Below are 12,467 nucleotides of genomic sequence, written 5' to 3'. Positions count from 1 at the left end.
CCGATTTCCCCCCCTTCATTCTTCCCCTCCTGCTACATTCTTCTTCTTTTTTTCTTTCTTAACATATGTTGCATTATTTGTTTCAGAGGTACAGATCTGAGATTCAACAGTCTTGCACAATTCACAGCGCTTACCAGAACACATACCCTCCCCAGTGTCCATCACCCAGTCACCCCATCCCTCCCACCCCACCCCCCACTCCAGCACCCTCAGTTTGTTTCCTGAGATTAAGATTAAGAATCTTGCTAGAGCTGTCAACACTGCCTCATCTCCTCTTACTTCTCCTCTCCAGGAGGCATGTTCACCGCCCAATCATCGAGCTATCTGACTTGTTTTTAGGTCTTATTTCACGTGGTTCCAAGTTCCCGGAACACCTTACCTAAACTATGATCCCTTCACATCAATTCTGCTGCCTTGTAAGACAGACCTTTTTAATGTGGTTATACTTTTTCCAGTGATGCCATCCTTCCCCAGAAATACTTTAGAAATACCTCCTTTAGGACTTTCAGAACCAAGTTACAATGATTTATTGCTATTCTTTGTATCTGACCAAAAACAGTTTCAAGAACTCATCAGACTTGAGGCGAAGTAATTTTGGCTATTTCCAAAATTTAAATCCTGCCTCAAGGACTGAAGTTATTCATTACTCTATTATCCATATTAATATTTCTCTCTCACAAAGACTTAAAAAAATGGCGGCAGACTATGTTTGTGCTGTTGACTCTACTATCCCGAGCACAGAGCCTGACACACTGTACGTATGCAACTAAAGAAGGAGTGAGTGAATGATCTGAAGACCTTCCTAAACGATTTTTGATTCAATGAATACATGCCCGATACTGCTAGGTATTGAGAATATAGAGATGAGTAAGAAAAACTATTTACTTTCTTTAAGGAGCTTAAAGTCTAGAGGAGGAAAAAAAACCTTACGACAAAGGAAAAATAGTTATTGTCAACTCTTACATAGCAGGCACATATATTATTTCATTTAAATTTCCTAGCAATCAAATAAGTCTGACATTTTAATTCCAATTTTAAAGACTTAAAAATTGGGATTCAACAATGTTACATAATTTGCATAATGTTAATAAGTGATAAGCCAGTCTCTGAACCCAGAGCCTATGAACTGAGGATCTTTCTTCCATGACAAGCAAGGGGTGTACAATTCAAGTAAACATTTTGTCTTTTAAGTGACTACTTTGAAACTCTAAAGGAGACAACATGTACGTGGATATTTGACTGCTGGTACAAGTATTCCTTTTTTAGCCTTACCCTACTGCTCTAGAAATCACGTTAGGTGACAGACCAATTCTGATTTCACTAAGAGGTAAGTCCTCCAAAGACCAGCTCCCTTAGCCTTACTTCCACGGGCATCAAGAAGCCACAGGCTTACTCAGTCGGAGGTCCATGACCCCCATCCTGTGCTGATGTTGGGGCTAAGGTGCTTTTAGTTGAAGTTGCCACGTGAATGCCACGTGGACCTACAAACACCTATGAAGGAGCAGGTGGATTAAGCAGCCGATAAACACCGGTACACATGGAACTGGAAGGAAAAAGAAGGCTTGGAAACAAGAACTGGTATCTCAAAAAGGGGCCACATGCATGAATTACCTAGATATTTTGCCCATTCTTTTTAAGTAGAAGATGAAGAATGGAGCCTTTAAGTTTTACTTCAATGACTTTTTAAAAAGATTTATTTATTTATTTGAGGGGGGAGCGGCAGAGGGAGAGGAAGAGAATCTCAAGCAGACTCTGCGCTGAGCGCAGAGCCTGATGCAAGGCTCGATCTCACGACCCCGAGATCATGATCTGAGCCAAAATCAAGAGTCGAATGCTCAACTGCCTGAGCCATCCAGGCGCCCCTGGATGACAATTTAAAGAGACAAAAGTTTCACATTGTTATCACAAAAGACATTAGACTCTAGGTATCTTTCCTCTTCCTTAGATTTCTTCATTCAGTTCTAAAAATATTTTTCACCGGTGTAAAGTGGTAGTTAAGAGCTACTGCATGGAAGCACCCAGGTGTGTTTTCAGTCTTGACTCTGGCACTTACTGCACGATTTTGTACAACTTCGTGCAAGTTACTTAAACTCCACGAGCCTCAGTTGCTTCACCTACAAAATGGGGTAATAACACTGGCTCCACCTCAAAAGGCTGTGAAGATTGAAGGATATAATACACCAGAACTTAGCATAGGACCTAGCACATAAAAAGCGTAATGAATATCAACGACAAGTGTACATGTGCCAAAATTGTGGTAAATCTTAAAGACTTACAGACATACACACATATAGATAACGGTCATTTCTGAGATGGCTTGGTAGCTCCATCTGTGGTAGGCTCATGATATCACATAATTACACTTAATTGTCACATAATTACATCAAGGACTGTGTGATAAAAGATACAGTGCTCCTGTAAAACGATTATCTATTATAGGATTTAAGTCACTTCCAAGTGCCTTTGCAAATCACCTATTTTTAAGCAAGGAAAAAAACAGGGGAAAAAGCCAACAGGAAAATGGAAATCAAAAGAGTCAATTGCTATAAAGATGCTGCAACAGAAGTGTCCACCGCCAGGTCTGCATGTCCTAGCATGATCAGGTCACCCATCGACCTGGATTCGGGAGATGGTCCCAGAGAGAGATTTTAGGTAATTTCTGTAACACTATTTTCTATGCTCTACTCAAAGGGAAAACATGCATTTGATTCTTTTTTTTTTTTTAAGATTTCATTTATTTATTTGAGAGAGAGGGAGACAGCATGCACAAGCAGGGGGAGCGGACAGAGGGAGAGGGAGAAGCAGGCTCCCCGCTGAGCAAGGAGCCTGATGCTGGGCTCGATCCCAGGACCCTGCGATCAGGACCTGAGCCGAAGGCAGTCACTTAACCGACTGAGCCACCCAGGCGCCCCAATGGATTTGATTCTTTTGATGAACATGTTAGTGACAACAGCTGAAACATCCAGGGACTGCTCAAGGGAGGTTTTCCTGCTATCTGTCACAACAATCAGTTGTCAGCTTTACCTGCATTTACAGATCAACTTTTCAATATCGTCGAGTATGCGAGTGGTGGTGTGCAAGGTCCCCAATAATGCACACATTTCATTTCTTATGCTGAGGTGACTGGTTCTTTGCTAATGACACCTTTTCCCCAGTTGGGTCCATCAGCATTCAGGGGCAGCGTGGCCTAGTACGAGTTGTCAGGAGGAAAAGCTTGGTATAATTATTCAATTAGCACCCACTCACTGTGTACTTACTCTCCTTTACCTGGAACACCTTTCCTGTAATCTCTGAAATTAACAAGGGGCAAAGAACGAAAGCAAGGTGACATGTCAGGGAGTATGGTACCGGGGGTAGGGCTAAGAGAAAATAAAGGGCTAAGAGGTCATTGAAATACATTCAGTGCCTTCCATGTGCCAACACTAAGATATGATACGTTTTGGTTTTATAAATGAAGAAACCCAGCCGAATCAAGCTTAAAGACCATGCTTGCCAATGTCACGAAGCCAATGGTGCTAGAATTCAAACCAAGGCTGTTGGATTTGAAAGCTGTGATCCCTTTACATCTCTTCCCCAAAATGAGGAGTGAACGAAAGTGGCATGATGGGCTCACGAAAGACAGTAAAAAATACATACTAGAAAGTGTCTGCAAGTTCTAGTATTTCACGAGATGACTGTATACCTGGAGTTTGGACCGTTTAAATAGAAGAGAGCATATCCTGATATGCAGGGTAAGGTTCTCAGGCCCGCTGCCAGGGTGTCCTAAGAGCAAGGGTTGTTCTAGGTCCTCTAGAGGCAGAAAAAGGAAAGGCTGTCTGTGTATTGGGTGCACCTGGAGAACCATGGCAGCCGCCCACTCCCTCCCCGGCTCAGACAAAGCAGCACGTTCAAACAACACAGCGTAAGGTGGTAGAAAAAGACGAGGTGGGAAATGACGGGTGGAAACGCCCTAAGTATGGCGTAAGATTCACACTTAAAGGAAAACGTCCTCCTGGTGAGTAGAGCTTATTAAAGGGGATGGAGTCCATTTTCTTGTTGCCCTCTCCTGCTTCCTACTTCCTGCTTCTTTCCTCATCGTAAGTTTGAGCAGAAAGGGGCCCCAGACATCAAGACCAGCATCCTCATTTTTCAGATGAAAAATCTGAGACCAACAGAAGTATTTGAAATCACACTTCTTGTTTCAGAAATTAGGTAGTTATCAGTTCTTGTTTTCGCTTTTCACCATGTACTGTAGTAAGGAGCGAAAGGGTAAACCAAAAACAGGAAAAAAACCAAAACCAAAAAAACCCCCCAAGAAACCAGAAATTTTACTTCATAGACACAAAGCTATCCCTGCTCATCTTGCATTTCCCCAATTCCATGACTCTGTGCTTTGAATCCTCTTCCACCGAGTGGCATGAAAGGTCTGCACTACCTTATTCACAGACTCTTGTCTGGGTCATTTCTCAGGCCACTGGCCACGGTTGGAGGGAAGGACGGCAGGGTGGGAGGATTTCTCTTCATTCGGGGCTACGGGCACGGGTCGCCATCTTGGATGACCAACCATCCTGGCTTCCCTGGGGCTGAGGGGGCTCCTGGGATGTGGGATTTGGGCGCTAAAACAAGGACAGTCCCACGGGAACCCGGACAAATGGGTCCCCCTACTGCCTGCTGTAGGGCCACATTCTCAACGGAGCTAATGGACCCGGACAGATAAAATGCATTCAGCTGAAGTTGTAACTGGTATGACACCCGCAAAATGGTCGCTAACGTTTCAAGTTTTTAAGAAAAGAAGCAGGATGAAGATTAATGACTATAAAGGGCTTTGAGCCCTTGGGGAGGAAGGTATTCTCAAAGTAGGAAGTGTTAAGTCCATAAAAGAAACAATATGAGAATGCAGTGGGGCTTTTTCATACCTAACAAGTATGACTAAACCTCTGAACACTTCCTGTTCCGTCCCATGTTTTTCTGAAATTCGCTTTTCCTTATCAGCCAAGAGGGTAGAAAAAAAAAATTGTTCTCTTCTCTTCTTAAGAATAACGGTGGGGAATTTCAAAAACCTCCAAAGGCTTCTAAAGTTCAGCAAGTGCTTGCTTTCATATAGAAATATTATGCAGAAACAAACAGCACTCATTTTTCCCTGTAAGCATCCTAAATTCTTATGACGTGTAATTTGAGGTAAGCAGAAAACCATCTGATCAGAAAAGATCAATTCTCACACTTAAGGAATGCCCATTCATTCAGCCATCTAGTGGTATTTTCAATCAAAAATGTGTTGCTGTGGGGCACCTGGGTGGCTCAGTCGGTTAAGCATCTGCCTTCGGCTCAGGTCATGATCCCGGGGTCCTGGGATCGAGTCCTGCATTGGACTCTCTGCTGGCCAGGGAGTCTGCTTCTCCCTCTGGCTCTGCTCCTCCCCCTGCTCATGCTCTCTCTCTCTCTCAAATAAATAAATAAAATCTTATTTAAAAAAATGTGTTGTTGTTAAACACTGTGCCAGGTGCTGAATGAGGGGAATCTATTTTTATTTTATCTAGCACAGTATTCTAAAGATCAAAAACTGCCTTTTTGGACTTATTCCTGACTGTCCTCGTCACAGTGGAAGAGAGCCACCCTACCATAAAACTTCACACCCAAATATTTCTCCCAAGCAGCACTCCCTAAGAGCGGTGCCACAGAAGTCTGTCCGTCTCACTGTCGCCTTTCCTGGGTCACCAAACACACTGGAGGCGCTCGGCCTGCAGAGGGCAGAAAGGATGTGAGCCAAGGAGGGGGTTACCCCGGGAGCACGTCGACGGGTTCCCCTCCTCACAAGAACAGCTGAAACCTGCCTGGACACATATTTGGGAAAGGTACTTTCTTCCACCTTATCTGATGTCCTAGAAGCATGACGTGTACTAGATAAAGTAATGTTCTAGGGAAGGGGAAGGGGCAGCCCTCTGAGGGGCCAGGGGCCCATGGGAGGGGCTTTCGCTCCTTCCACTTCCACTTTAATGGGCTGATTGTTGTACCATCCCAAGCAAAAGGGGGAAATCAAATCAAGCGCACTTCACCCACATTCTCCAGTGGAGACGGCAGCCGCCACCACCGTCTGCACCTGGAGGACGAGTCTAAAGGATCGAGAAACCAGGGTCACAGGAGAGCAGGGCTGGAGCAACTGTCCACCCAACTACATGCCCAGTCCAGGCAACAACGCTACCTCACTGAAGAGTCCACAGTCATCAAACTCAGCTTAGCTCCCTGGGCTGCGACGGACCTTCAGTCTTTGCTGAGAACTTCAGGTCTTGCCTACGTGCAGGCCTCCTGGGAGCTCTCTGGGCCTTAGTGACTTGCGCCTTTGTGCACACTACAATTGGCTTCTTTGAGCTTGGCAATCCCGGACCAGAAGCCTTACTGGACTTCCTCTGTTTATACAAGGCTTGTCAAGCCGGTTATGCTGCTTTTCTGCCACCTTTCTTTCCAGATGCCTCTAAAATGCCAAGCTACCAGGAAGCAAAGTGAGGAATAGGGTTTTCTCACCAGGATCCCAAAGACCTACAAAGGCATGCATAGGCCACAGGCTTCACTGAAGGCCTGCTGCTGTTCTCTTAAATGGTGGAATGTGTTTTTAAGGATTGCAAGGGAACGGTTGTCAAAAGTAAGGTCAAAGTCAAATGCACTGTGTTTCCATCATTACTGCTGGCCTCTTTCCAGAGAAAGTAAAATGCACCCCTTGAAGCTGGCAGCAAGTCCTGTGGTTGCATCAATAATAATTTTCACTTGCACAGAAAAATCCCCCAGTAGCACACAAATGTTCATGAACTCCCCTCTCTTATTTTGCAGAGCTAGAAAAAGTGGTAGAGAGAAATTAAATGCCTCCGTGAATCAGCAAAAAACCTAAGGATAGAACCCAGGACAGCTAGTCTTCCTGCTTTAACCCACACATCTGGCACACACCACTGGGAAAATGGTTATTTTTTCACTACAAAGGAGATGACCTTCAACTTTAAGCATGTAAAGTAAGAAAGATCTTAAAAGACACCAGTTCTTTTGTGGAGAGGAGAATCAACAGAATAGTCGTCTAGGACAGAGTTCTTTCCAGAAGCCAAGATGGTGTCTAACCGAGGTCAAGACTGTACCAGCCAAGAGTCCAAAGACCACTGTCTTCCCCATCGTACAAGTCATTCATATTGAGAGGGCCTCGAGATCAAGGAGGAAATCATCAAATCGCCAGCAGTCACCCCGAATAGGGCTGGAGCCGGGCTCTTCCTGTCATATCTCCTTTTCCATTCATAGTATAAGAGGTGACCCAGGGAGCCACCCTCTCTGATCCCAGGAGAGTCCATTTATTAGGCATGAACCCACACCTACTGCTCCACAACCTGACCCCCACCTGCTCCCAGAGAGCTGCCTACCAGCTCTAAGGACCTTTGGAAAGGTTCTTCATTTAAAGGTACAAAGCCTTTCAACACGTCTCTGATCCTAATGCTTTCCACCCACAGGAGTGCACTCATGAGTACACCCAGGAGATCAGATAAAATCCTGAAATGGGCAAAGTCCAACCGACAGCTGCCCCTTCTAGGCCATGAACTAGCACACCTGGCCATTTGGCAACCGTTCTTTCCTTCAGCAGATCTTACCTGCCTAAACAGGAAATGGTGATAAGGCTAAAACTAGTTCATGTTCACTGCTATGGTTTCTCACACTTGAGCAGAACTCAGTTGAGAAACAGAACCTTAAAAAGAAAAAAAAAAAAGAAAAATGATAAAAATCAAGTAAAATACAAAATAAAAAGAACCTTAAACTGTTGCAGATGAGTTCCATGGAGTGTCACGGAGCCATCAAAAATAACAGAAATAGTATCTGTCAAGGTGTTTTGTAAACTATAAAGCCCGACATACAATATTATGTAAAGATTATTTTTTGATACTAAATAATCCTAAAAGTAGAATATGAAATTGTAATGAAACGTCGATGACAAGCTATCCAATAGCTATGGGAACACAGGGCTTAAGACTTGAAGAAGTCAGGTACAGGTCGTTGGTTACCATGCAAAGAGGCTCAATTTTATAAATCTTTTAGGTGGTTTACAAATTTAATAAACAGTAAATATGTTTAAATGATTTCCTGTAATCATAAATGTCTATGACCCAATTTGACAGTAAAACCAGTGTCGTAAATCTTAATCTGAAGGGGATCTCTAAGGAGCCTCAAGGCCAGCCCCATGGCTTCTATCACTGGAGAGTAAATATAGTCGAATTTTTAAGGTGTAGACTCCTCTCTTGTGAGGCTTACTAGTGTATAATCTACCCCTAACTTACTCCACCGTGCTGAACGAATATCCAGCTGAAAGAGGCATGGGCAGGCCAAGAGAAGCTTTTATATAAGCCCCCTTCACCGAAGCACAGATCACCAAGTCTTACCGCTGGAAAGAGAGCTTTCCCCTGCCAGGGTCCGCTCCTGTGGGGCCACTGAGGGGTACTTGGTGCGAGCACCCTGTAAGCACCAGTGGACCAGCAAGCCCTCAGGCCTCCTCCCCATGCATGTGATGCAGCCTACAAGGGACACGTGCCATAATGCTTTCTTCACTTTTCATAACGATGTAAAGATCAGGTTCAGTCCCCACACTTTTAATTAAGCCTCTTAACTGGAAAACCAGCTCCATGTAGGCTTGAGGCTGTATTTTCTTAGCTTTTTCTTATTTCTTATTCTCTGAGTCTTTCTTTAGCACAATTATCCCTTTCAGGGGACTTCATAAGTGACAGGGATGAGGGAGATGAGGAACAAAGCAACGGAAAATGACCAAAGGGAACAAGGTCACCACAATTTACAGGAAGCTCCCAGGTACACTGCCCCTGTGAGGGAGAGGGCCCTAAAAGATGCTTTTCTTTGTGGGGCCCTTGTCACAAAAGCTAGTTCTATGAGGCGTGCAGCTGGCTGGTGCGTGAGCACAAACAGCCTCCGTAGCCCATGGGATGTGGGCATGACTGTGTTATAGGTTTCATCCGTGCCTCTCTCTCTGTTGGGAGGGCCAGGTAAACTCCACATTCAACAGCCTGTCATCCAGGGTACGGGATGTGTGACTGTCTCTCTGTGTGTGTGTGTGTGTGTGTGTGTGTGTGTGTGTGTGTCAGACTATCCCCTCAGAGCTACAAGGTAGGGCCTCTGCAAAGTGGTATCCTCCTCCCTCTGCCCACCCACAGTTTACTTACCCTCCATAATACAGATTAGGTCTCTTCTTCGCTGACCACAAGTTCAAATCTTGGCACTGACATTTACTAGCTGTGTGATTCTGCACAAGTAACCTAGCCCCCAAATCCCAGTTCCCTGGCCTGTAGACTAGAGATAAAGACACCGATCTTGAAAGGCTGTGCAGATTGAATGAAGTCATGTTTGTGGGTGTATCTAAGGCTCCTACCGCTGTATTATACAGGATTTGGCACACAGGAGATTTTGTTCTTCTTCTCCCTAATCTAAAGACTGCTATACTTAATCCTGAACTGATCTGTACTTTTTAATTACTTTGTGCTTATATATTATCTCCCCACCTAGGCTGTGAAGAATCACATCATTTTTATTCTTCCTATCCACTGTATTAGCTGTGCACATAGTGAGTACCCAGTGTGCCAACTGTAGTCTAGGGTATTGAGCAAGTGGATCATTTCCCCCACATCCAGTACTATCTGGTAGTGTTTCCTGAGGAAACTACTGTGAGTTCTGGATACAGCCAATCTCTCTTCTGTCCCTTGGACTCCTCATGCTCCCTCTTGCAGACATAGCCCTCTGTCATTTGGAATGCCCTTAAGAACTTTCATAACCCAAATTATCTATTCATTTGATCACTTCTTGAGTACATTTCTCTTGAGAACACTTCCTGAGTACATAAACATTTCCTGAGTACATACTCACCTTGTGCCAGTGACAGGCACGGTGAATCCATACTTGGACACAGAAATGGTAAAACATGATTCCTGCCCATCCTTGAGGCACCTGGAAGGAGTCAGATGGGAACATAACACTCAAAATAATAGAGTGTACCAGAGGCTAAGATGAGAGGAAGTCATAATTCAGCCTAGGAACACTACTCTGAAATTAAATATATATATATATATATATATATATATATATATATATATATATTGCCTTTGAGATAGGCCTTCAATGCAGTGAACTTTGTTGAAATAGTAGGCAAAAGGGAAACCCCATCATCCTGGTCTGTTACAAAATAGGTCAACACTTAGTAAGGCAGATGCCATTCCAAAGAAAATCTCAGGATTGCCAAGTCCTTGTCAGGACCTTTCCTCGTGGTAAGCCATGTACGATGCAAAACAAAAGAATTTTCCTGCAACTAAAATTTGGAATTCTGACCAATCCATTCACACACATATTCACAGCATAGCATGTAAGTATTTAGCACCAGACTAGGTGTTGAATGGGGAAAAGAAAAAAGAAGAAAAAGAAGAAGAAATGTAAGCCTTAAAAGCTCCCTGTCAATTCCTGGCAGGGAATGGATCCAGGTGGAAAGGTGTGACACAAGGTGAACTTGACAGGGAAAATGGGCAGAGAAGGGGGTGGTAGCCAGTTCGTGATAGAAGCAATACAGGGTCAGAAAACTCCACTCTTCCCAAATGGGAAGTTGGAGGACTCAGGGGAGGGGGATAAGAATTATCTGTGTGGATCCCGGAGTAGCTCTACCAGAAACCTTGGTGTAATATAATAAGAGAGGTCTACGCTACACAGGTTCAATGCTAAGGCGGAGGGTCCAGTCAAAAGCCATCTGGGAAGCCTGCAAAGGTCTCCTGCATGGACCACACAGCCAGAAAAGCCCCATATCTAGATACATATCTACTACAAATACCTCAATAAACTGTCTAAAAAATTTCCCAAGTTAACACTTTTGTTCCTACTGCTTGAAGGCTTATCGCTTACTCTCAGTTGCCCCACCCCTAACTCTTTATTCTTGTCACGAACTCAACTCCCCACCGATACACAGAGCAGACAGAAAGGTTCCATCCTTGGGAGTACCTAGCGGAGTAGCTGGCATGCAGTAGGCCCTGAGTCAATGTTTATGTAACAGCCAGTTACGGGGCAAGCAATGAGAAACAATGAAAACACGGACCCTTGAAAGGTCCCAGGGAATACAGACTCTCCCACTCGTAGAAATTCTCCTGGTGCTGACTGGCACAGATCCACTCCACATAACTAGCTCCAAACGATCAAGGAACATGCCTTGCATGGAAAGAAACTTCCTTCCAAGCCCTCAGAACACACTCCCTCTCTAGGCGCTGCTGCTAGGACGGCTGTACACGGAAATCTTAAACCTGGCCGTAGGACCTGGCCACATCTGTGCAAAACTAGCCCCTATCAGGACCTGCCGGAGGGAAACCTGAGCTGCAAGAGTAACCAGAGACTCAGGCAGCTGACCTGCTTGTGATCTGGAGGCAGTACTATGGGTAGTCGCGAGTTTAAACCAACTGTAACTGGGCAATACCTGACAACCAATTTCCCTATGAGCTGACACTGGTATCCCTTATGTTGCAGGCTGGGTTGGGAGGGAGATGTTGCAGGAAGTGACAATCCCTGGGTCAGGGAGCATGGGGTGGCTTCAGATGGCCTGGTCTCCCTCCAAGGAGCCCAGGGTCAGGCACTTCCTGGGGGCTCAGACTCAGAGCTTCCTGGGGGCTCCCGTTTTTTGTTTTTTGTTTTTAAGATTTGTTTATTTATTTGAGAGAGAAGAGGGGGAGAGAGAGAGAGAGAGCAAGCAGGGGGAGGAGCAGAGGGAGGGAATCCCAAGCAGACACCCTGCTAGGCGCAGGGCCTGTCGCAAGGCTCGATCCCAGAACCCTGAGATCTTGACCTGAGCCAAAACCAAGAGTCAGTTGCTCAACTAACTGAGCCACCCCAGGCGCCCCTGAGGCTCCTGTTCTTAAAATGGTGACGAGCAGTCCAGGTAACAGCCAGTAAAACAAGAGCTTTGTAGACAGATTGCGATTCCACCCTGCCTTGGCACGTGCGTGCTGCAGCTGGAGGAAGAAAGAGCAGAGGTGAACCTCACGGATATGTTAGTCAAAGAGAAACCAGGACAGGATGAAGAACCGGAAGGGAACCCTGATGGATCAATCCGGTTTGACTTGTAAGGACGACTGGTTTCATGCAATAAATGTCCACCCAACTCCTACTATATGGCTGGTACCATACTGGGATACCAAGGCGAAGACCTTCATGCTCTCGAAGGTCACGCCTTATGACAACCAACAAATGTTTTTTTTTTCTTTTTTATTTAGAGTTTTACTACTTTTGTTACCATATTGTTTATGAAGAGCAAGACAGAATGAGAGGGATGCGGGAAGGGAAGGAGAGAAGAAAAAGGAAGTGAGAAGTAAGGCAGGAAGCAAGAAAGAGGGAGAAGAGGGTTGTGGGTCTTAAAAGTGACGATCCTTGTAAAGGGCTCATTCTATTCCTTGTTACGGGGGACCTATCACTGCGCCACTCTAGTCTGGACTGAATAC

At 44.9% G+C, this 12,467-nt stretch overlaps 1 protein-coding gene across 4 annotated transcripts in view; it reads right to left on the bottom strand.

The window, feature by feature from the left end:
• ETV6 (ETS variant transcription factor 6) overlaps positions 1-12,467 on the bottom strand; it is a 235,562-nt gene that overhangs the window by 159,888 nt on the left and 63,207 nt on the right. The window contains exon 1 of one of the 4 annotated variants that reach the window (XM_032391711.1): positions 7,599-9,993. The exons of 2 other annotated variants lie outside the window; for them this stretch is intronic. Coding sequence is in view for 1 of the 2 variants with exons in the window: in XM_032391708.1 (XP_032247599.1) it covers positions 9,868-9,972 (105 nt within the window). In the remaining variant the exon portion in view is untranslated. Of the gene's footprint in view, positions 1-7,598; positions 9,994-12,467 lie in introns of those variants that run through there. One more of the 4 variants, XM_032391708.1, reaches the window with a different exon arrangement.

This window comes from Phoca vitulina, unplaced genomic scaffold (assembly GCF_004348235.1).
Source record: "Phoca vitulina isolate PV1807 unplaced genomic scaffold, GSC_HSeal_1.0 scaffold64, whole genome shotgun sequence".
In the NCBI taxonomy this organism is placed as follows: Eukaryota; Metazoa; Chordata; class Mammalia; order Carnivora; family Phocidae; genus Phoca; species Phoca vitulina.
This window is presented reverse-complemented; position numbering and strand designations above follow the sequence as displayed.